Source organism: Panthera uncia, chromosome X (genome assembly GCF_023721935.1).
Source record: "Panthera uncia isolate 11264 chromosome X, Puncia_PCG_1.0, whole genome shotgun sequence".
In the NCBI taxonomy this organism is placed as follows: Eukaryota; Metazoa; Chordata; class Mammalia; order Carnivora; family Felidae; genus Panthera; species Panthera uncia.
Window position 1 is genome coordinate 106,415,343 of NC_064817.1, and position 25,067 is coordinate 106,440,409.

Consider the following 25,067-nt stretch of genomic DNA (forward strand, 5'->3'; position numbering starts at 1 on the left):
TTTTGTGGTAGTGAGGCCTTAACTGTGAAAGCATTTGTATTCCCCCATCCCCAAAACTGCTGTAGTAATAGAATGCTTCGTGGTTTTTTTTTAATATATTTTTTAAATGTTTATTCACTTTTCGAGAGACAGAGACAGAGCGTGAGCAGGGCAGGAGCAGAGAGAAAGGGAGACGCAAAATCCGAAGCAGGCTCCGGGCTCTGAACTGTCAGCACAGAGCCCGATGCGGGGCTTGAACTCACGAACTGTGAGATCATGACCTGAACCGAAGTCGGATGCTTAACTCACTGAGCCACCCAGGCGCCCCTCGTGTTTTTTTTTTTATCGTGATTTTTATTTGCTGGTTTTAGATTTCTTCATGTTTTTTTTTTTTTTTTTAACGTTTATTTATTTTTGAGACAGAGAGAGACAGAGCATGAACAGGGGAGGGGCAGAGAGAGAGGGAGACACAGAATCTGAAGCAGGCTCCAGGCTCTGTGCTGTCAGCACAGAGCCCGACGCGGGGCTCGAACTCACGGACCGTGAGATCATGACCTGAGCCGAAGTCGGACGCTTAACCGACCAAGCCACCCAGGCGCCACAGATTTCTTCATGTTTTTATGGCTTGCTGATTTTTGAGAACCAGAGCAGTATGTTTTTATTTCCTAGTCCTTAAAAACAAATTCAGATGCACAGAAAGAATACTATTTACTTGCAAGTGGTTGTGCTGTAAACCTTATTACCCCATTATTTATTCCTTGGCATTATGAATATGTCTGGAAAATGCTCTACATCCTGACTCGTGAGCATTTTGCTCCCTTGACGTGGCTGCTCTAGTCAGAACGGGAGCAGTTTTGGTCTCAGTGTTACTGATTATTAACAAATGCAGTGCCTCGTTTTACATGAAGCAGTATGGCTAAATCCAGTGGAGATTTCATTTATTTGGACGTGTTTGTGAAGAGAGCATCTGAACTTTGTACACGTTTCACTAATATAAATTATTTTGATTACTTTTTAATGGTATAGTATAGGGAGTTAATTTTTTCTCAAGTGTAGTGCGTTGTAAAGAACGGCATTTGTCCCTTGAACTAGGGATGGAAGAGCATCGGAGGTTAAGACCACAAACTATGGTAACAGACTTGGATTTGAATCGCAGCCCTGTCGCTGGCTGGCTGGGTGACCCTGGACAAGTTATTTACTTGTGTACACCACGTTTTCCTCACCTGCCAAAAGGAGACAGTGGCAGTGCTTGTCTCCCAGGGATACTGTGAGAATTCAAAGAGAGACTATCTGGGACTTAGCGTGGTGCCTGGCACGTGGCTAGGACTTGGTAAATGGTAGCCACCCTGGTAGCTAGTGTTTACAAATAATAATAACCCGCTCATGTCATTGTAGGCTAATGAAAAGCATGCTGGGCTGGGAAGTCATGAGGCTTGTTTTTTTAATAACTCTGTCACTGACACATTATGTAACTTTAGACAGGTCGTTAACTTATTTGTCTTTTTGCCAGTGGTAAACAGATAATGCTGCATCACTGCTTACTAGACGGTGATGTTACATGACTAAAAAGTTCTATAAAAGATCGAAAGAGTTGCCTTAGGAAAGGTGTTTCAAAAACTATTTTGAGGCCCTGGGCATCTATTAGTGAGGAATAGGGGCAAAAGGAAAGAATTTGAGCCTATAGTTGTGTTCCTTTTCCTCCTCCCAAATGTCAGAATTTAAATACGTTACATGGGGGATAGGACTCGAGTGGCATTCGTATGTTTAACTTTGATCTGTGCAGGGAAGGTAGGTCGTGAATACCCACTGAAAATAGGTGCTTCCAAGTGAGGTTCCAGCCTGTACCTGGTGTTGGCTTAACAGGTGCTCCCTGGCACCAAAGAGAAGTTTCGAGAGAAGAGGCTGGGACCTGCGATGAAAGTGTATAGGTGACCAAATGGGGTCAGAGTCTGAGAGAATGGGAGGTCACAGAGCAGGAGTTACAGGAATGTGGTTTTTATGTTCTTGCTGCCATAGGCAGTTTTCCAAGGTTTTCATGTCAGTCACAAAGATGAGGGGAGGAGAGCTATTCTGTATAAACAAATTCATCTCTTTTTCATCACCTTTGAGCGCCCAGATGGACCAGGAATGGCCAGAGTACTAAGAATTTTATCATTTGAGTCTCTGTTTTTGCAGTTGAGACAGATACATATTTTTCCAGAATGGTTTCCCAGTTCCTATTGAAGCCATATGAAGACACCACATCTGTACCATCTACTCTTACCCTCCAGCCATCTAGCACAGAAATGCATTCTTCCAAGTAAAATTATGAATCATCATGACTGTTTTCATTCTCTTTGAGGAGATACTTGAGTATATTTGAAGAACATACTCTTTCTGGAGGAAGATAGGTGGTGAAATCCTTAAGAGTTCTACGTTGGATAGTTAACTGTTACAATTGGTAACTGTGTCAGATATATCACTCTAAGGACAGGAGTTCAGAAGGCCCTTTAGTTCCTCTTCCCTCACCCCCATGCAAGATTGCCTACAAGCCATCCAACATAAGATTTTTCTCCGCTGTTTTTTTTAATGTTTTATTTATTATTTAGAGAGCACAAGTGGGGGGAGGGACAGAGAGAGAAGGGGACAGAGGATCCAAATTAGGCTCCGTGCTGACAGCAGCGAGCTTGATGTGGGGCTCAAACTCACGAACTATGAGATCGTGACCTGAGCCGGACCCTCATCTGACCGAGCCACCCGGGCACCCCTTGTCTCTGCTATTAAATATATCAAGAAGTTGTGATTCTACCCAAGCGACGTGAATCATGACCGTCATTATATTACACTCTTCAGAATTGAGGAATCCATCCTTCTTTGTAATTTAATTATCTCACTTAATTTAAAACCATTTATTTTAGGTCTCTCTCCTTCCATTAAAGGAAGTATTTGGGTTTTGTCTTTACTAAAAATGGACAGTCTTTCATATAGTTGATGACTATCCTCAGGTCACTCCTGAACTTTCCCCTTTACAAACTAAATTTTACTCCCATGTCTAAAGAAATCCTCTGAACGTTTTTCCTGCTTTTTCCAGTAGTAGAAATAGATAACATTTATTGAACACTTAAGATGTGGGCAAAGTACCTTAAATACATGATTCTTTTTAATCCTGACAGTCATAATGTGAGATAGGAGGTTAAATCTCACTTTATGGATGAGGAAACTGAGGCTCAGTGCAGGAATCTGACTAAGGTCCTGTAGCTAGTAAGCGGCAGAGCTGGTGCTTGACTTTAGGGCCAGGCGACTCCAGAGCCGGAACTCTTCATCACCCTAGGTTATACTAGACTGCCTTTTACGCTACTCAATCCCAAATCATATTTTAAGAAATGTAATTATTAGGGCTTAGGAGTTTTCTAATAAATATGGAAATACTTCTGAATTTAGGACATAATCTAACTCCTGTTAATATATTCTCTTCATAGCATTGTTAGTTTGGGGGACAAAAATCTTACATACATACTAGGTGAGAATATTCTGATTCTGTTACCCTCAAGATATCTTTTGTGGCCTCTGAAAATGAAAAGACCAATTTTAGGTGGTCTTTACTTTGTTATTTCCTCAGTACCAGTGGAATGTTTGGCGCCCTAGAGAAATGGGGTATCTGATTTTGAGTTTATGATCTAGATATCGGGCATGCCATGAATCTGCATATATGACAATTTATACATCTTTTTATTGTGTGTGGGAGGAGCCTTGCCTATTCAGGTAAGTAAGACTGCTGCCTAGAGATGGTAAGGTTTAAAAGAGGGAACGGGGGGATGAGTCCAGGAAAGAGGTTAACTACCAGAACAGGTCATTGAGACCGGCAGTAATGGTTCAGTTGAGTAAGGTGGGATAGTTGCTGGGTCTTTAAACCTTAGACAGGAATTTCAACTTGGATAGTAAGGGGATGGGGATGGGGAAAGCAGGATTTTTCAGGAGAAAAGGGATATACAGTGGTCACTACGGAGAATGAAACCTAATAACGGCAGCATTTTTGTCTGCTATACATAGATGTTCTGCAAGGGCATCTTAAAATGCATCCTGTCTAAAGCATTATTCATCATCTCCCTGCACTGAACCTTGATTCTCTTTCTAAATCCTTTACCTTCAAGTCTTCCTTCTTCCACATCTGTCACATTGACTCTCCTTCTGGGATGTCTCTGCTTCCTTTTCTTTCTTAATGCTCCCCTGCATCCAGTCTTCCTCTTCCCATCCTTCCAACATAACTGCTGGTAATCACTTGATCTCTGCTTCCCTGCCTCCGAACCTTTACTGGTGCCTTACTGTGTATGAAATAATACCCAGAGGCCTCAGCCTGCCCCTCAGAAGTCATAATCCACCTTTCCCATTCTTGATCTCCTTCTCTCTCCTCTTGGTTTCCCATACATCCTGTTTGTCCCCAATGTTGTGCAGGCACTGACATTATCCTAGCTGTCAGTTCTGTTTTTGAGTTCAGCTCAACCTTACCTCTGCCACTGAGTTTAACATGCTGTGCACTGTAATTGTTACACCTGTGCAAGTTTCTTCCCTGCTATATCGTGAACTCTGGGAGGGTAGAGACGATTCTCTTTGCCTAGCGCAGGATTCAGTGGGGACAGTGCATGGAAGGCACTTAGCAGGGTACTTGATGTCTCATTTGTGCTCAATGGCATTTTAATAAATGGGCACTCATTCATTGTTGAATTGGAAGGAGAGAAGAGCTTCAATTGGATAATAGTGTGAAACCTTAATGGCTAAGTATAAATTGGCTAGGGAGGTAATGGTGTAGCATAAAATTCCTCTTTTTTGGTTAATCAAAATTTTAGTGTTGTTTGCAGCTCTAGCAGTTGGAAAAGGAAGGAGCGAAATCTAAAGGGAAGACTCAGGTTGGTTACTTGTTCAGGATGGTAGAGCGCTACGTATTCATCACACCGGAGGGTTTTCGTGTTTCTTCAACATTCCCTGGCCTGGTATGGTGTTATTTTTGTTGTTTCCTTAGGCATTGTATTTGTCAAGTCCTCCGTCTGGAGTCTAGAATTCATCTGTCTGTCCATTTATCAGTTACTTAATTTAGTGCCTACTTTGTACCAAAGCAGGATGCTTAGACACTTTGGGTACAACCATGAATGCGTCTAGTTTAGCCTTAGGAGTATGTAAATAATGCCACAAGAGAGGTGGGATACGGGACCATCATGAATTCTATTTGAGAAGTCAGAAGGCTTCACAGAGAGCGACATTTGAAATGTGTTCCACTGGGAAAGTGATGCTGTAGAAGTCAAAGGGGGAAGAGTTTCAAGGAGGAGGAAGTGGTCAAAAGTATTAGGTAAGTATTAAATGGCAGTGCTATTTAGAGTCAGTGGCTCGTTTAGCATTCGGTAAGGGCAAAATGGGGTGCCCACAGAGCACAGAATGCTACTGCTGCTTGCTTGCTTGCTGCATACAAAGAAGCAGAAGATGCCAGGTGATTAGTGGTGCTACGAAATCCTTAGAGCAGTGGTCCTTAGCCAACTTTTACATCAGAAGAGGAGTGGGCAGGGCATTACAGGCATGTATCTTTTGAAAAAGATTCCTAGATGATTTTGGATGAACACTCCTGGCTGTGGACCAGTGCCTTAGAAGATGGGTTGACCAACTTTGATTATAGGACCAGGTAATAAATATTTAAGGATTTGCCAGCCTTATTGTCTCCATGGTAGTCACAGACAACACACAAAGAAATGAGCATGTCTATGTTCCAATAAAACTTTATTTACTAAAATGGCTGGTGGGCTGGGTCAGGCTTGCAGGACCCCTGCCTTAGGGTATTTTTGTGGAAAAACAGGTAAATTCTTCCTGAGTCACTGGCCTCGTGGTCATCTGTGTAACTGAGTGTACGTGCATCACGAGTATATTCATCTTAATGTGTACTTTTTTAAAAAGCTCAGGTGATGGCATGCAGATTAATGTGTGTAGGTATTTTACCTGTCATTTGTATTGAAATGAATTTTGCTTTACTTTGGAGATGATTAAGGAGAAAGAATGTAAGGTAAAAGAGAAACTTCAAGTCCACTGCTGGAGAAAATCAGCTCTTTGACTATTACTGAATAAATTATTTTTCTCTTTTGCCTTCACATACTACTTCTTTGCAATTGAGAATAATGTAAATTTATGTCATTACGTAACTACCTCTTATCTATTTGTGCTAATGGAGGAGCACCCAAACCAGTAATGTAAAATAATCTATGTTTGGTTTTGGGGGATGTGTTGGTACTCACTTGAGTACGGATATGTGTTTGACATTTCCCACTGAGTGAGTATATATAGTGGGCAACACGGCAGTTTAAAGTACCCTCAGCCTGAACTACAGAGCTGAGCTCAGAAAAACTATCTGAATGTTTCAGATGAAAAAAAAAAACAACCTTCAAAAGCTACAGTGAGAATTTATATTCCTCATCAGTGATGACTCACAAAGTCTGATAGAGTTGGAGTTTGTGATATTCAGACCAAGGTCAGGAGACCAGGTTAAGTAAGAACTTGATAGGCTTAATTAGTTCATGGCCCTCCAATTTCAAAAAGCTTTCTGAACTCATTTATTCAGTAACTGCTTAGATTTAGTCTGTTACTCTAATGAAAACAAGTACTTTTCAATGGCTCTGTTTTTTAGAAGCACTTGGAATTTTAAAGTCCTAACCTATCAGTTTTGTCCTTTTTTAATAACTTTGATGGTTTTCAGATTTCTTTTTTGCTTTCCAGCTTTCCATTTAGACCTAATTATTACATAAAGTTGATTATTAATAATATTCTATTGTTAACTTTGTGTTTTTGTGAGACCCTCTTCAAAATGCTGAACTGTTTTTTGTTTTTTTTTTTTTTAACTGTAGCTGTAGTATAAACCAGATACAGTTATGTGTTCATGTTTCACCCGACCACACAGTGGTATTCTTCTTAGGAATTTTTAACAGGTAAATTGGATAGCTGTCATTTAAACAGATAAGTCAGAGGTCACTCTTGTTTTCTAACAGTGTTGGATATGTAAGGTATTACTGTAAATAAAGCCGTGAACCTGGAGTTTAGGAGCATGTTTTAGGCAGCTCTGAAAACTTACCCTAACTGCCTTGTCCCGCATTCATTTTTATTGAAGGCAGTGTTATCCGTTATTAAAAACAACACAAAAAACCAGACACCAGTGTAAGGTGAACTGCCCTCACTTTATTTTTGTCTCCTGTCTCTTGTGCAGATATCCCTGGTACCCTGTCCCCAACTCCAGTGCTTTTTATGTTTCCCTTGCCTGCAGACTCAAGAATATGGCCTCATTTTGGAACCTCTTTTGCATTCTCATACCTTTGTAGCCCTTTTCTTAGAGCAGGTGTCTTGAGAGTAGTTAACTACTTGGCTGTGAGGATTTATATCTCTACGGTGGTGGTCGGTGATAGATACTGGTAGATACACAGCAGTTAAACTGGGCAAAGCGAAGTCTTAGCAAGTGAGCCCTTTGTCACTTGGTTCCATATGGCTCTGTCTAGCCATCAGATTCCAGCTTTCCTTTCTGCCTGTCCTAGAAGTTGGCAGTCTTATTTTAGTTTTACTTTGTGTCTCTCTGTGGTCTTCGTTGAGTTTTCCCTGAGCTTCGCCCATAGCTCCCGAGAAAGCAGTATTTCGCCTTTTATTCCTTAGGATTTCTTCCTTTTACAAACTGAATTTCAGCGCTTGCCTGGTTTAATTGACTGAGGAGCAGGTACATCCCAGCTTCTGGCTCCCGCAGGACTTTAGCTAAGTCATAGCCCTTTCGGTTCCCTTTATCGGCACTCGTGTGATTTAGTTCCTCTTTAGTCTAGGTCAGCTCGTTGAGACTAAGCTTGTGGGGTACAGCTTAACCTTAACATAGTAGAGCTTCACTGATAGTAGAAGAGTGGTTACCACAGGCAGGACGGTGGGGAGGTGTTGGTTAACGAGTAAGAAGTTGCAATTGGGAGGGTGAAGAAGTCTAGAAGCCTGGTGTACGGCATGATGACTAGAGTTAATGCTACGTCGTATACTGGAAATTTGTTTGAGAGTAGATTTCGGGTGCTTTCACCACACACACATGCACACACACACACAAAATGGTAAGCGTATGAATACGTGGCTATGCTAATCAGCTCAACTGTAGTAACCACTAATATTAAAATATCATGCCATGCATTCTAAATATGCATAACTTGTATTTTAAAAATTTAGGAGCTAGTGTAGCTTCTAACCACACTGTAAAGATGATGTGCAAATATCTGTAATAGGATAGGGCCTTTTTTTCCAGTCTCCCCATGTCAGAAGAGGTGTTTGAGTTTTGAGGCGTACTAGGTGTACTAGGGAGCAAACTGAAGAGGGGAGTAGAAGTAAAAGAAAAATGATTCTTACCAAATTTTCACCTCTACATAAAGAACTTGAAATCAGGGTATGAACAGGATAAGGTGACAGTTAACATTTATACTTCTTTGGGGGCCGAAAATGAGCCCTCAACTGAATATTTGATACGTGGGACAGACAGACATTTTTGCAGGGGGAAGGGGTCCACAGTTGACCATGTTCCTGTCAGATTCTCTTTCATTTTCCCACGTTGGAAAGAGTCACAGGTAGTACAAACTTGATGTTCAATGGCAGCTGGCATTCTGCTAAGAGCCCAGGAGGGACTGACAAGTTTGAGGGCAAATGTTTTATGTCAAGAGGAATACAGGATAACATTACCCGGGTCTGGCCAACTGGTGCCAGCTGTGTTGGGGTCCCATTTTCCTATTACTCCACTTTTTCCAGAGAGGTCATCATCTTTTGTCTTCTTTTGCATAGCTTTTCTTAAGGAAAGTGTACCAGCCATCTATCTAGTTTCCCATCTTCTTTCATTTTGTCTTTTTATCTCTTTTTGATTCTCCACCTTGTATCTAACAGGGCGAATCTTTTCCTCCCAAATATTCTTGCCTCTGTTCATTCTGTGCCCCTTCAACTACAATGTTCTCCTCAATTTTACCTCTCCAAATTCGAGATCAGACTGTTTAAATTTTTAGGCATGCTTGAAGATTATTATGTTAAATCTGCAGGTATTAGAACCATGAGTGAGAAAAAAAATACACCAGAAGATATTAAAATCTTCAGTAACAGAGTAAGCTTAAAGTCAATACATTTATCGAACACTACTTTGTAAAGCAGTGTTTATCTTCCCAAAAACTCAGTCTAGAAACAATTGATGGATAAAATCTATACATTTATAAATATAACTAGCCAGACAAAGAAGTCAAATGGTAAGAGCCAAAATGAATGCTATATCTTAAGTCCCATAGGAGTTCAGGGCAGAAAGGATTATTTAGGGGCTGGGGTGTAGTAGTCTGCTACACTTCAAGGTAACAGTTACGTTTCTGTTTTGTGCTCATAGGTACACAAACACATTTGAATTTTATATTTAGTCTTATGGATAATTTTTGCTATTTTGTTAGCACCTTGCCAAAACTTCATATACAAGCGGGTATTTCTGCTTTTATATGAATGCTGCTTAAAATAGATCCAGTAAATTCTAATTGAGAAAAATTCCTACTCCTAACCTTGAAAAGAATTTTCCACTCTTTGAAACCATTTTTATTGGTATATCTTTTTTCTTCCTTGAGAGGAAATAACAAAAGTGAGAATAAGCATTTCCTCACTTAAAAATTTTATCTGTCCTAAATTGCTGTAGTTAACTGGTTATACTTTGGGTGGATTTAAATTGAGAACAAGTTAAGACAAATTTTGATATATTTTGGACATTTGGTTTCCTTCTTATTCTCAATAAACTGAGAGATGGATATTAAAAGCATTTGCTGGAGTATTCCCAATACTGTTGATTTTTTAGTTTATTTTAATTTTTTTTTTTTAATGTTTATTTTAGAGAGAGAGAGCACAAATGCGGAAGAGGCAGAAAGAGAGGGAGACACAGAGTCTGAAGCAGGCCCCAGGCTTCGAGCTATCAGCACAGAACCTGATCTGGGGCTTGAACTCACGAATCGTGAGATCATGACCTGAGCCGAAGTTGGATGCTTAACTGACTGAGTCACACAGGCGCCTGTATTTATTTTTAAGTTTGTTTGTTTATTTTGAGAGAGACAGAGGCAGCGTGAGTAGGGGAGGGGCAGAGACAGGGAGAGAGAGAATCCCAAGCAGGCTGTGCACTGCCAGCTGCGGAGCCCAACGTTGTGCTCGAACCCACGAACCATGAAATCATGACCTGAGCCAAAACCAAGAGTCAGATGCTTAACCGACTGAGCCACCCATGCGCCCCATTTTATCTCTTTATTTTGAGAGAGTGAGAGAGAGGGACAAGATCTTAAGCAGGCTCCATGCTCAGTGTGGAATCTGAGGCGGGCCTCAATCCCATGACCCTGGGATCATGACCTGAGCCAAAATCAAGAGTCAGGTGTCCAACCAACTGAGCCACCCAGGTGCCCCTAAAATAATTTTTTGTGTATGAAAGTATTTTTGTCCATTGTAGAAAAATCAGAAAATATGGGAAAGTATAAACAAAACCATCCAGCCAGTGACACAGAATCTGAAGCAGGCTCTAGGCTCCGAGCGGTCAGCACAGAGCCTGATGTGGGGCTCGAACTCACAGACTGCGAGATCATGACCTGAGCTGAAGTCAGACGCTCAAGTGACTGAGCCACCCAGGTGCCCCTGAATCTCATTTTTTTAAGACTAGAGTAATAGAAGTAAAATTAGTGGATCAGGAAATAAGAACTTTTTAAAAGCTCTTTGATAAATAAGGCAAGCTGCTGTCCAGAGTATAGTGATTTCTAGCAGGATATGAGCACACCCATCTCACTATTTTTGCCAGTGTTGAGCCAAGTACAGCATTTTTAACAACACCTCCCCTCCTTTCACTTTTACTTGCTAATTGAATTCAATAATGTTTTTCAAAATGTGCCTGTAAACCCATTTTTGATGAAATTTCAAGATGAACTACTTACAGTAGAGTTCTAATGAGATGGGGTATGTTTGACTTGTTAAGAAAAACTGGTTGTAAAGTAGTACGTGTGGAATTATGTAGAGAAATACTGCCATGCAAACACTGTAACGCACCATCGGGGCACCTCTACTTGGTAAGCATGAGTGATTTTTAAATTTCCTTTGTGCCCTTGTCTTTTCCAAAATTTCTCTAATTGTGTTTTTTGATGAAAGATACAATTTGCTAAAATAATAAAACTTCATAATTAAGCTGCACTACAAATGCTGCACTTCCTCAAGAATTTATAAGCCACCCCAAAGTATTTAACAGCTTTTCCTGCTTGATAACTTGGCACAGTATTTCTTTTTAACAGTAATACTCTGAAGTTTCTGTATTTAAGGAAATGGAGTATTTCTCTAGTATTAGTAATGGGCACTGGCCCTCCTGCTTTCTGGGGTGTACCTGCCTTGAGAACGTTTCTACTTCTGACTTAGTAGGAGTATTTCTTAAATGATAGCTTGATTGAGAGGTTGACGCTCTGACTTGCTTAAAGAAGTATAAGGAATTTTATTGGAATTTATATTAGCCTCCCCGTATACCAAAAATGCTTAGGGGCCAAGTGATCCCAAAGTTAGGATGGTAAGTGTTCTTTATGTTAAAATCAATAGAGGAGTGAGAACAGTTCCAAATCTAGAAACCAGCAGTTTTTAAGATTTACCTTCTAGTGAATTTGTTTTGGCATGGCATTTGTAGCTTCGGAGATAGCCTCATTGAAAGTCCACTCAGTCCAGTATACTGTGATACGTTAATCAAAACCACTAGCAATCATTGTTATGTACTTTAAAAAAAAAATTCTTTTTTAATGTTTATTTCTGAGACAGAGAGAAACTGAGCATGAGTGGGGGAGGGGCAGAGAGAGAGAGAGAGGGAACCGCAGAATCTGAAGCAGGCTCCAGGCTCTCAGCTGGCAGCACAGAGCCCGACACGGGGCCTGAACTCGCAAACCGTGAGATCATGACCTGAGCTGAAGTCTGTCGCTCAACCAACTGAGCCACCTCGGTGCCCCAATTCTTATGTACTTTTTTAAAAAAGAGCTTTTTCCTAAATTGAGAGCACGAGCTAGTTCAACAGTAGGAATTATCCAATAAAGTTAGAAGGTAAATACATTAAAATCTGTTTAAGAATATGTTCTTTTATCTATTTGCCTGAATTCATAATGCAGGAGGTAAGTAACAGATTAAATTAAAATAGATGAGCATGTTTTCAGAATCAACATCACAAATTATTTTTAGAGCTTGAGATATTTAAAAATCTACTTTAATTCTTTTATCCTTCTTCCCTCACTTGAAATTGATTTTACCAAGTTCCCCAATAGTATGTGAGGTTTTTCTCCCCAGAGATTCTCATTAAGTGGAGATGTGAAGGACAAATTGTTTTTGGTAGGAGACATTTTCTGCAGTTACTCATTTCCAGGAAAATCTGGATTGTGGAAAGGGCTAAGTTATACACAGCTTACATTCCTGCTATGCAACATTTCAAGTTTTCTCTTGGCCACAGTGAAACAATAGACATTAATAATATTCCATTAATTTTGTCAATGTTTAACATGGGGGAAAATACCCCTGGTAGAATTTTATTCAAATTATTTCTAGGCGAGAACACAAGAAAAATGGCATTATTAGTTACAAAACTTCAATAACCAGTTTGTTTTCCTTGACAGAGATTGATATGCCTCTAACCTGACATCACGGCCTTAGGAGAATCGCACGCTAGTAATAATTATTTTATTGTTTTGCTGTAGATGTGTTCTTTGTGCCATTGTCCTGGAGCCACAATTGGTTGTGATGTGAAAACCTGTCACAGGACGTACCACTACCACTGTGCATTGCATGATAAAGCTCAAATACGAGAGAAACCTTCACAAGGAATTTACATGTAATTATTTAACTTCTTTAAGCGTTTTTTTCACAGTCCTACTTTAGGCTTTTGTAAAAGTTTTTCCCGTTTCAAAGCATTTCATCATCATTGTAAAGGGTGTTTTTGGTAAGGAATTTAATGGTTAGAGAAATGGCATAGGACTTTTAATAAGATTTGTGGAATCCAGCTTATGAATGGGGTGAAGTGTACTGCTCATTTTCTTAATTTGAAAAACGAATTTCGTTTGTTTACTTCATAATTTTTGATGTCTTCATTTTTTTGTAGGGTGTATTGCCGAAAACACAAGAAAACCGCACATAACTCTGAAGGTAAGTCATTCAGCCCCTTTTCAGTATCAGGAAGAAATTTGAGTGAATTCTGTACGGACTTTTGCCATAAGATGTATCTCAGTATTGAATACATTTCAAAGAATTAAGAAAAGTGTTAGGACAAACTAATATACATAGTGGAAATGATCTGAAGTTTTAAGGAAAATTTTACCCCTAAATTTAGTTCTTGTAAAGAGTACGTTGAGAATGTATTTATCTTTAGGAAACACATGACGGTGGGGGTTTGGGATTTCTGTGATCATGAAAGTGGTAGTAGATTGCAAAGGTCATAATTGGGATCTGTGCTACTGTCAGATACGCAAAGTGTGAACGAAGGACACTGGTACTACATTTTGTGATCACCAGGCTTTCTGTTAGATTTTCATGTTGTAGTACTGTTTTAAAAATACAGACATGTGCATAAGAAGTAATTAACTTTAAAATATATTAACTTTTGAAATTATAGTTTATTTCTCCTTAAATTTAGATAAAACAAGGTCAGGGATGTTTATATATAGTTAGCCAAGTTGTACCTGGTCTTTAAAAGGTATGGAAAAGTTCTTAAATTGAATTCTTATTTCGTACCTTTACAAACAGATGGTTTTGATACTGTCACTAGCAATATAAAAAGGCTTAGATTTAATCTGAGATTGTTCTGTCCTTCTATTTAGATTAGAGATCTTTAGTTTTTGTTAGCCTCCGAGAATGCGTTGCTTAGCAGTAGAATGGTTTCAGCCTGTTGATTTAGGAAGTGGTTTCTTTTATAAAGACTTACCTAGTTATCAGTGTTAGCATATTAAAGTTTGTGGCCCTTTTTGATATCTTAGATCTTGGCTGTATCCTACCCTTTGGGACTCCAGATTGGTTCCATTACTTTAGGATAGTGCTGGTTATATAATCTTCAGCAAAAACTTGTCTTTAAGGTAAACAGATTCCATAGCTGTTAACAACAGAACATTTCGGAGGTGATCAAGTACAACTGAAAAAAACCTTTATGTTTTCCTTGGTTTTTTCCTCATTTAGTTCTAGAATTCAGTTCAAAAACCTTTTGTTCAAAGGTTAAGAGGAAACTTTCCCACCTTTCATTGCTTCAGATTTTAACAGTGTGTTTTTTAAAATTTTTATTGTTTATTTTTGAGAGAGAGAGAGAGAGAGACAGGAGAGAGTGGGGGAGGGGCAGAAAGAGAGGGAGACACGGAATCTGACGCAGGCTCCAGGCTCTGAGCTGCCAGCACAGAGCCTGACGCGGGGCTCAAACTCACAGGCTGCAAGATCATGACCTGAGCCACAGTCGGATGCTTAACCTACTGAGCCACCCAGGTGCCCTGGATTCTCTTTAAAATTGTAGTGACCATATATTTATGGTAAACCAAGGATTAAGAGCTGGGATCTGATGAAGATGAGTATATGAACACCCTGGGGCAGAATACTTGAGGGTGGCAACAGTGATTAATGTAGGCAGCTCCCCTTTTATTCGGTAGATTTCTGAAGCTGATAGTACCATCTAGTGGTAGAGAAAAGTCACTGCAGACTGTAAAGTAAATTTTGGCCACCTTTTTGCTTTGAGAAATTTATTGAGAAAGATCTAAATTACTGCTTTTCAAGATGACTTTTTTCATGTAACTGGAAGGATTCCTAAATTCCTAAATTATTCAAATTTGTAATACAATTGTCTTGAATTTGGGGTTCGTTGTATATTTTTGTAGCACTTTGGGGCCCCTTGTATTATTGATATATACGTAGTGTGTATATACTCATATTGTAGAACTTGAAATATAATTTTACAATTTGTCACTTTTATCTAGCTTGTATTTGACATTGAGTGCTTTGTCAGAAACAGAACTTCCAATTACTTCATTGTTCTAATGGGAAACATATGTTCTACTTTATGATTGTAACTTATGATTGGGGTTTATAGGATTGTATTTCAGGGACTATCTTTGAGAATTATACCGCAGTAGTTTGTATAGCAAAGAGGAATTGATTACCTGTGGCAGTGTCTTGATTATTTGCCATCGGTGGCTCAATAACCTAGTTTGCTAATACTTAAAATGATAAATACGCCATAATTCAGTCTGTTCATGTTAGTTTGATCTAATATGAACTGTTTTGAAATATTAAATTCAAAAATCTCTTTAACGTCTCCATAGTTTTGCCTTTTCCAGAATGTCATATAGTTGGAATCACATAGTATGTAGCCTTTTCAGTTTGGCTTCTTTCACTTATTGGCCTTTTTTTTTTTTTTTTTGGAGGCGGCAGGGGTGGGGGTGGGGTGGGGGGTGGAGGTGGGGGGGTGGATTAGTTGATAAATACATGCTTATGAGAAAGATCTGTTAGGCAAAAGGAGATTGAAGCTCCAGGAAGGAGGGAGACTCAGTGCACAACCAGAATTGCCCTGTGATGGGAGGACACTTCCATTGTAATAGAGAAGGAAGAAGATAGGTAGTTCCTCTCTCGTCTGTTTGCTCTGTGAGGGACAACGTAGGGGAGGCAGGAGGGCTGGAAGTTGAAGGAGAGAGGAGAAAGCTTGCAGGAATAGTTGTGAAGATGGGAAAGGAAGTTTGGAGAAATGTAAGGGCTCCAGACCAGGTAAAGGGTTCAGTTAAGGTTGCTAACCATTTATGTAGTGATACCCTCAGTTTGTGTGACTTCTGGCAATTCAGGATTCTGTGTGTAGCACAGAGAAAGTGGCTAGTTAGAAATCTAAGTTAGATAGGGAAGTGAAGGCAGGAAAATAAGAAACAGGAAGGAAGTAATAGATGGGAGGGGCGTGATTGAAGATAAGTGAGAAGGAAAGTGCTTGGGAAAGCGGTCATTTTGTGGTCCCAAAGTATGTGTGATTTATAGTGAGTTCAGAGGTTAGAACCCTTCTTAGGTGATTATAAAGGTGTCCGGGTGTGATTATAGGGATTGGGTAGTTGATGGAGGACATCACTGAAGGTCAGGGAACTTGCTTGGATTGTCCCATGGGCCTTTGAAATCACCCAGGATGCAGCAGGGGCTGGAAAGAGGAAAGTGCAGTAAGCTATGTGCTAAGGAGAATCTGATGCATGGGGTGGAATGATTGGGAGCTGGTAATTGTTAGCAACAAGGAGGGGAGGAAAGTAGCATAATCAGTGTACCAGCAAAATTGGCATCATCTGGGAGTTGGTTAGAAACGCCTAATCTCGAGCCCCACCCCTGACCTACTAAATAAGAATCGCCACTTTAACTAGATCCCAGGTGACTTGTTTGCACATGAAAGTTTGAGAAGCAGTGGTTTTAGCTGGATGACGTGGACCTCAGGTGCAGGGCTTTTTACAAGTGGCTATAGAACAAATGGTTCAGCAAGGCTGTCTAGTAGGACTTATTGTGACAATGAAGTGTTCTATATTTGCACCGTCTATTATGATAGCCACCAGCCACATGTGGTCGTTGAGCACTTAAAATGGTATAGTGCCCTTCTACTCTTTTTTTTTAATGTTTATTTTTGAGAGAGACAGAGCATGAGTTGGGGAAGAGCAGAGAGAGAGAGAGAGAGAGAGAGAGAGAGAGAAGGAGACACAGAATCCGAAGCAGGCTCCAGACTCCGAGCTGTCAGCACAGAGCCTGACTCGGGGCTCAAACCCATGAACTGCGAGATCATGAGCCAAAGTCAGACGTTTAACCAACTGAGCCACCCAGGCACCCCTGCCCTTACTCTTAATAGGAATTTATACATTAAAAATGGACAGGAAAAGCCTAGAATTAAATCCCGCAACTTACGTGCCCCATCCTTTGGCCCATGTGTTTAGATAATAGATATATTCTTCACCTTTTTTTTTAAAGCAGTATTTTTTAAATACCCAACATTGGCAATAACAGATAGGTCTAGTTTGTAGCTGATGCTAGCTTCTGTATTATAGACGTACCTTAACATGATAGGTTGTCATTGGTAAACAGTTGAGTACCTACAAGGAACTGTGATTATGTCTTGTGGTTCTTTTAAAATCATTTTCATTAAGAGGTTAAGGCTTTTCTGTTTAATAATGTATATGGAGCAAAGTAATCTGTGATGAGATAGAGAACAGTATTTAGAGTAGATGCTGAGTGTTAGCTATTTGCGGCAAGAATGTGTAGATTGTAAATCGTGATTACAAACATAACCTCAGCTCAGTTTAGGTTCTTGAAATTGTAAGTAGCCAAACTTGTGGCTTATTATTTTTGTTAAGCTACCCAGTATAGAATGTTTTGCATGGTATGGGTGCTCAAGAAATGTTTGTAATGTCTTTTCTTTGTCTTGAAACAGAGCATGGTTTTGAATGTATCCCTTATTTGGGTGTGACCTTTCTGTGTCCTGTGGCTTGTCTTGCACCGGGTGTTAGTAGAGCATGATGAGTTAATAGAACGGGATTTTTTATAAGTCTGAAATTTCTTAAAAATAGCTTAGTGAGAAGTGCCACAATTACGGTGACTGTAAAAGACAGTATATAAAGGAATCTTTTGTGCCTAACCTTGGAAGACCTACTCTTGATTTTATTCAGGGACCTGGTGGGTCCCCTAACAGACTTTCTGGAAACTTTATATTAGAGATTGCTTATCAAATCATACAACTCCATTTGTGTTTCAAGAACTAAAGTCACTATAGTTCTATTAGAGGTGTGTTGAAAGTGTGCTGTCCTCTGTGTGCATTCTGCTTTAATATTACCTTAGTATTCTCATTCCCTTTGTTTCTCTACAATGTGTTACACCTTCGGTCTTCGTTACTTTTGTTAAGTGGAAGATGGGGAGATTTTTATGTGACATCAGTGTCCTCGAAACCCTTTTAAGTTTTGTGGCATTGAATAGATTTATGAAGTACTGGAAAGGCACTTTTGTGCACTGGTTGAACATGGGCTCTGAAATCAGATCCGTATTTGAATCTTAGCTCTGCTACTTACTCGTACATGGTCTTGGGCAAGCCGTTTAGTATCTCTGGAGCCTTGGATGCTGCATTTGTAAAATGGGAATTAAAATAAAACCCCACCTAGGGGTGAGGGTGGCTCAGTCGGTTGACTGGCCGACTTCGGCTCAGGTCACGATCTCGTGGCTTGTGAGTGCGAGCCCCGCGTCGGGCTCTGTGCTGCCGGCTCAGAGCCTGGAGCCTGCTTCGGATTCTGGGTCTCCCTCTCTCTCTGCCCCTCCCCTGCTTGTGTGCTGTCTCTTTCTCTTAAAAACAAATAAACATTAAAAAAAATTAAAAGAAATCTCTCCCTCATGGAATTATTGTAAGGATCAAATGGAATAATGTCTGTAAGGGTCTCAGCAACATTCCGGGCACATAGTTCAGTGCTCACTAAATACTACATTCATGTGGTCTTCCTCGGAAGATAATAGAACTTAAATTGTATTTGTGATTTAACTTGGGAAATTTGAGTAACGTGTTCACGTTGTGCCCTTTGCTAGAACTGACTCCTTATTTTTTCTTTGATTCAGCAGATTTGTTGACTACCCATGTGCAAAAAGTACTGCGCTAGGCACTGTTTACGTTCATCTTTCATTTAGCACACTTTTCAAACTGACTACAGGAAGTACCGAACATACATGAAAATATGTTTGAAAAAAAGCCCCATCACCTGGGTTAACAATCCTCAGCTCCTGGCCAGTCTTGTTTCATCTGCACCCCTCACCTGCTTCCTCCACCTGGATTATTTTGAACTGAATCCCAGCCACATTTCATTTTAGCACACTTGCTTAAGAATTAGTATTTTGGGGGCACCTAGGTGGCTCATTCGGTTGAGTGTCAGACTTCAGCTCGGGTCATGGTCTCGCGGTTTGTGGGTTCGAGCCCCACATCAGGCTCGCTGCCATCGGCCTGTCAGTGCAGAGCCCGCTTTGGATCCTCTGTCCCCGTCTCTGTGCCCCTCTCCCGCTTGTGCTCTCTCAAAAATAAATACATATTTTGGAAAAAAAAGACTATTTTTGAGGCAGGTTGTGTTGTTTATATGTGCATACACATATAAATATGCATAAAATAAATCATTTATCTGATACCTTTACCGAAAAAGAAAGCAGGTTTGTGTGTGACATGGAGCGTGCAAGGCAAACGCACATCGCGCTTCCGTTGGAGGAGGCGGGGCGAAGGGCGTCCAATCTTCCTTTCGTTGCAGCACTCCAGGCGCCCAGCAGAGGCAGTGACGCTCACTGCAACCTTGATGCTTGTCATTTTGCTTCTGTTTTAAAAATAATCCTAACACACATTTATTGAGTGCCTCCTCGGTGTGGGCATGTGGGAGAATTGCCAATTCCCCAATAAAAAAAAGCCCCTTGACAGAGAGCTTACCATCTACACAAGGTATGACAAGAGGAATAACTAACAAGTGAATAGAATTTTCTAGTTTACAAAGCATTTTTCACGTTTTCTTAAGGCTTCCTTTTCAGGAAGGTGTTCTCCTCAGTTCCATTTGATACACCAGGAGACTTTGCCTTGTGAGTGTTAACTAGCTTTACCAAGTTTTAAGACCTAGTAGGTGGCAGTTTTGAAACTTTCTGTCCAGGGGTCCTTTCTACTTCATACTGTTAACTGATGTGAGACTTTGGGGAGGAAAGGAAATGGAGCTTAACCCAGGAAGGTGGAAGATGAGAAAAATAGTGATTAGAAAGAAGAGAATTGGTAACGGAACAGATAGGGCTTTCCAATACTAGGAGGAGGAGAGTTGGCGTGCTGGTAAGGTGGTCACTCCTGTGCCTCATAGTGGCAATCAGAAGGGTGACAGAAGGACCTGGCCTTTCTAAGGTGACATAGACATCCAGGGGGCGGTGCTCATAAGGGTTGGGAATGCTTGGTGGCACTTTGTCACCTTATCAGCCTGGATTTGTAGAAATAAGAGCTGTGAGTACGAAGGTAAGGTTTTGTTTTCTTATCGCATTCATTTGTTTGATTAGGTGTGTGAACGTTGTACAGAAATCGGCAGTACCGATGAGTGTACGTTGTTCGTGAGCTTTCCTCCCACCCTTATGTCTGTTTCCAGATTCCTTCGCTGAAAGCAGCCACTACTGTCAGTTTCTTAAGTTTCCTTTCAGAGCATTTCTCTGCAGACATGAGCAAACGTGAAACTGTCCTTTTTCTGACTTCCAGGAGCACTTGACATTGTGTATTTCCATGACAGTGGGTATTGCCACTTTAAAAGCATATGGTTTCTCACTAGCATAGGTTGGTCCCAGCTCTGCCACTTCTTAGCTTGGTGACCTTGGCTAAACTTATTTAACCTTTCTGAACTTTTCCTTATCTGTAAAATGAGGGATGGGGATGCTGACAGATACAAGCTCGTGTGGTGGTCGTGAGGCTCAAGTGAGATCGTGCGTATAAATCGCATGGCCCATCTGGCATAGTCAGAACTCCAAAAGTCAGATGTTAGCTCTGAGATTTGGCGTGTTTCCAATTTATAAATTAAGTAGAAAAGGGCAAGATGCAGAATAGTGTGCTCAGAATGCCATTTGTTTGTGTATCCTTTTAAAAACCACGTTTGCATGCGCAGAGGAAGTAACAGCTGACATTTATTGAGAGGGTCTTAGGTGCCAGGCGCTGTTCTAAATTAAGTAACTTTACACTAATTCATTTAGTTCATTCATGGACCCTGGGGGGTAGGTCTCAGGTAAGAAGACACACAGGGACACACAGTCTATGGCAGTTCCAGGGTTCAAAACCAGGCTCTCAACCCTTGAGGTTGAGAAGAAAAGCCCTTAATGGTGGTTACTTGAGAGAGGGAAGGAGGGAGGCAGAAGGAGAGAGAGGGAAGGAGGGAGGAAGAAGGAAGGGAAGCAGGAAAGCTAGGGCAGGTGCCAGCTGGGAGCGCTGCGCAGGCAGAATTAAAAGGTGGGAAGGAAGATTTTTACTTCTTTGATGCAGAGTTCTTTTATAATTATCATTGAAGGAGAAAAAAACACTTTTTTTTCTTTTTCAACGTTTTTTTAATTTATTTATTTATTTTTGGGACAGAGAGAGACAGAGCATGAACGGGGGAGGGGCAGAGAGAGAGGGAGACACAGAATCAGAAACAGGCTCCAGGCTCCGAGCCATCAGCCCAGAGCCTGACGCGGGGCTCGAACTCACAGACCGCGAGATCGTGACCTGGCTGAAGTCGGACGCTTAACCGACTGCGCCACCCAGGCGCCCCAGAGAAAAAAACACTTTTTATGTTAAAATGTTAAAACATCTTCACAGTTTTGAATTGGGGAAGAAAACCCTACTGTAACCATGTAGCCATGAAAAATTTAAACGAAGGTGCCGTGACTAGCCTCATACTCATTTTTTTCATGTGCATTTTCAGTTATCTTTTTGGGTAAATTCCACAAAGTATGATCACCGGGTCAAAGGGTTCAGTCTTTTTGAGGTTCCTGACACATGTTGCCATGTTACTTTCTGGAAAGATTTTGCTAGATTATATTCCCATCAGGGGTGGATGAGTTTACCCCTCTTTTCACCACATTGGATGTGAGACGTTCTTTTAATTACAAAAGTAGTATATTATCCATTGCTTAAAAATTAAAGTAGTACAATAATGGGTGATGGGCATTGAGGAGGGCACCTGCTGGGATGAGCACTGGGTGTTGTATGGAAACCAATTTGACAATAAATTATATAAAAAAATAAAATGAAATAAAATAGTACAATAATACTGTTGCATTAAAGCAGTTCAAAAAGGCCGCAAAAAGGTTACATTCTCTAGGAGTAACTAGTAATAACAGTTTGATGTATATCTTCCCAGAGCCTTGTTTACCTACATACAAATATTTAGTGTATATGCACACTTATTAAATACAGTGGCATCATAGTATATATAGATACTATTATGCTACTCGCTTTTTTTATTCTGTGATTTATCACAGACCTCCTTCACTGTTGTTTACAGATTGACATCATTCTTTTTATTTTCATCCACTGAAGCATTTTATTTGTCTTTTTTCCCATTGATTTTTTTTATGTTTATTTATTTATTTTGAGAGAGCACAAGTGAGGAGGCAAGGAAGGAGGGAGGGAGGGAGGGAGGGGAGAGAGAGAGAGAGAGAGAGAGAGAGAGAGAGAGAGAGAGAGAGAATGAGAGAGAATATCCCAAGCAGGCTCTATACTGTCAGTGCAGAGCCTGACGCGGGGCTTGAACTCATGAGCCGTGAGACCATGACCTGAGCTGAAATCAAGAGTCGGACACTTAACCGACTGAGCCACCCAAGTGCCCCATTTGACCTCTTTCTTTTTAACTGTTCCGTTATATCCCATAGAATAAATAGAACCATAGTTTATTTAAGGATTTCTCTATCAAAAATCATTTACGTCTATTTGTTTCATGGATAAAACTGTATTTATCTTCCTTGTACGTATATGCTTGTATACTTATGCAAGTGATTCCGTAGTGTAAAGTTTTAAAATTTGGTTTGCTTTTAACATTGGGGAAAGTACTGTCTCATGTACCCAGTTTATGGTCCCACCAACAGTGTATGAGGGTGTCCAGTTTTCTGCCTCTGTGCTGGGACATTACCAGTTTTTAATTTTTGCAAATCTGATTATCACATTAAATTTCCATTTCTCTCATCTCTAGGAAGATTGGGCTTCTGTTCTTTTTTTTTTTTTTTTTTTTTTTTTTTCTTTTTTTTTTTTATTGGGCTTTTGTTTTTTTTTTTTTTTTTTTTTTTTTAGTCATGTATCTTTTTTCTGTGAATTGCCAGCTATCCTTTGTGCATTTTTCTCTTGAGGTTTGTCCTTTTGAAATTGATTTGTAGCGAGTGATTTCTGTAATGGAAGTATTAATTCTCCGTCACTAAATGCAAATGATTTCCCAGTTTATCATTTGTCTTCTAACTTGGATTATGGTGCATGTGCCATGCAAAGGTTTCTAATTTTTAGTCAGATCTCAGTCTTTCCCTTTATGACTTCTTAGGTGTTTGACCCAACATTATAAAAGCTACTCTCCTCCATTTTCTTCTATTACATTTATAGTTTGTTACTTTATGATTAGAATTTTTTTATATGGTATGAGGAAAGGAATCTCAGTTTTAAAAAAATGGATAAGCAATTATGCCATCATGTCTTTTCCCCACTCAATTTGAAATGCTACCATTATACTCGGAATTCCCATATGCTTATGGGTCTATTTTCAACCTTGCTTTCTCTTCTGCTGATAAAAGTCTCTTCCTGTGCCAGTATTTTAACTGCTGTCTCTTTACTGTATATTTTGATGTCTTTTTTAAAAAAATCTTGTTGTATATCATAAATTTACTCTTCCAGAAAACCGTGGAATCAACCATTTTATCAGAGTTGCATTAAATTAAGTTAGTGAGAGCTGACATTCCAAAGTTGACCCTCTTCCTCCAGAAGCTCAATATTTTTGTGAGGCTTCTTTTTGATGTTTATTTCTAACACATCTTGTGTTCAGTTATTCTAGCTTTTTATAACTAAACTCTGCTATTATGATACATGAAAATGATATATCACTTAATTTACACTTGGATTGTAGAAAAGTCGTATTTTCTATAAGTGTGTTTAACTACTTATACTCTGAATTATTTGGTCATTTGCTTGGTCCATTTTTCAGTTGGGGCCTTAATCTCTTATGAGCTTATATCATAAGGATACTAATCCTTTTTCACAATTACAACAGAGTTTCTTCTAATTTGTTTACTTTTTTATTTTATCACTTTTTTTTGCTGTATAAATCTGAAAATTTAGTATAGTTAAAACTGTCAGTCTTTTATGATTTTTACCATTGCTGTTAAAGTCCCCTAAAATTTTACACCAAGTGGTTCCATATTTAGTGCAAAAAAAAAAAAAAAAAAGCCATGTAGAAAACTAGTCATGTTGGCCTGATAATGGAATTAGTTAAGTAATTTCTTTAAAGGTGTTTAATAATGTAATCTTATAGTGTTAATGATTATTTGTTTTCATTGTAAGTAACAGAATATTCTGTATATCATATGTATTGTATAGCATGTACCAGAATGATGGACAGATTTGCTTATGATTTTTCATTTTTTAAAGAATTTTTAATTTGGGGCAAGTGCAAGTAATTCTAACAGCTTTAATGAAATTCTGTGTCTTAAAAATTGTCAGTTTCAATGTTTAAAGTAGGTGATGTGTTTTGATATGAAATTTGCTATAATGTTAAGATCAGAAGATATCTTTGACTTCTCGGTCTTCACAGGAAGTTATTCATATGAATTTACCTTATTGCTGGTAAAACTTTTACTTTTCCCCCCTTTTTCCTCCCTCATATCCTACTGTAGTTATGTGAAGTTGCATTGATATAAATTTTTATGAACTGTTTTGCAAACAATCTAATGCCTTCAGTTCCTTGAATTTGTATATTCAAATATACTAATTGAATTACCCTTTTCTTGTCATAATGATTATGCTTTTATTTCTAAAACAATAAAATTTTAAGTATTTATTGGGAAACATTGATATCTATGAATAGAAGTTGATATGCTTTCTCATTGAGAAATTAATCCCTGGAATTGAAAACTTAATGTTAAAAGAAAAAACAAAGGCCTTAGAACTGTGCCTAAAACTGTCTTTAGTTTGACCCTAAGAGAAGTGAACATTTGGTTTTTATACCTTTTTAACACTAAATACTTTGTCTCATGTACAGTAGGCCCTCAATAAAGGAAGTGTTTGTAGTGAGTAACTGGATGAAACACCGTTCCATTAATCATAGAAATTCTTTTCAAATTGCTGGGAAATGCAGTTCTAAAACTTATACATAAATGTTATTTAATCCATTAAAGTATATACCTCACTTGCAACATAGCTTTGTTACCATTTGTGTTAGAAATTCCTTGCATACTTAATATTTGTTTAAGTACTCGATCTGTTGTTCATTTATAGATGACTTCCTTGTGGAATATGACCCATTTGATTTTCATGATAGTTTAAGGAGCTATCCTAGAAGAGTGATGCCTGATAGAACTTTTTTGTGATGGTGGAAACGTTCTGT

General features: G+C 39.4%; 1 protein-coding gene across 2 annotated transcripts in view; it reads left to right on the top strand.

Moving 5' to 3' along the window:
- Window positions 1-25,067, top strand: part of PHF6 (PHD finger protein 6) — a 47,122-nt gene that overhangs the window by 5,887 nt on the left and 16,168 nt on the right. For both annotated transcript variants that reach the window (XM_049644839.1, XM_049644840.1), the window contains exons 4-5: window positions 12,699-12,832; window positions 13,100-13,143. In XM_049644839.1, coding sequence (XP_049500796.1) covers window positions 12,699-12,832; window positions 13,100-13,143 — 178 coding nt within the window. The remainder of the gene's footprint in view (window positions 1-12,698; window positions 12,833-13,099; window positions 13,144-25,067) is intronic.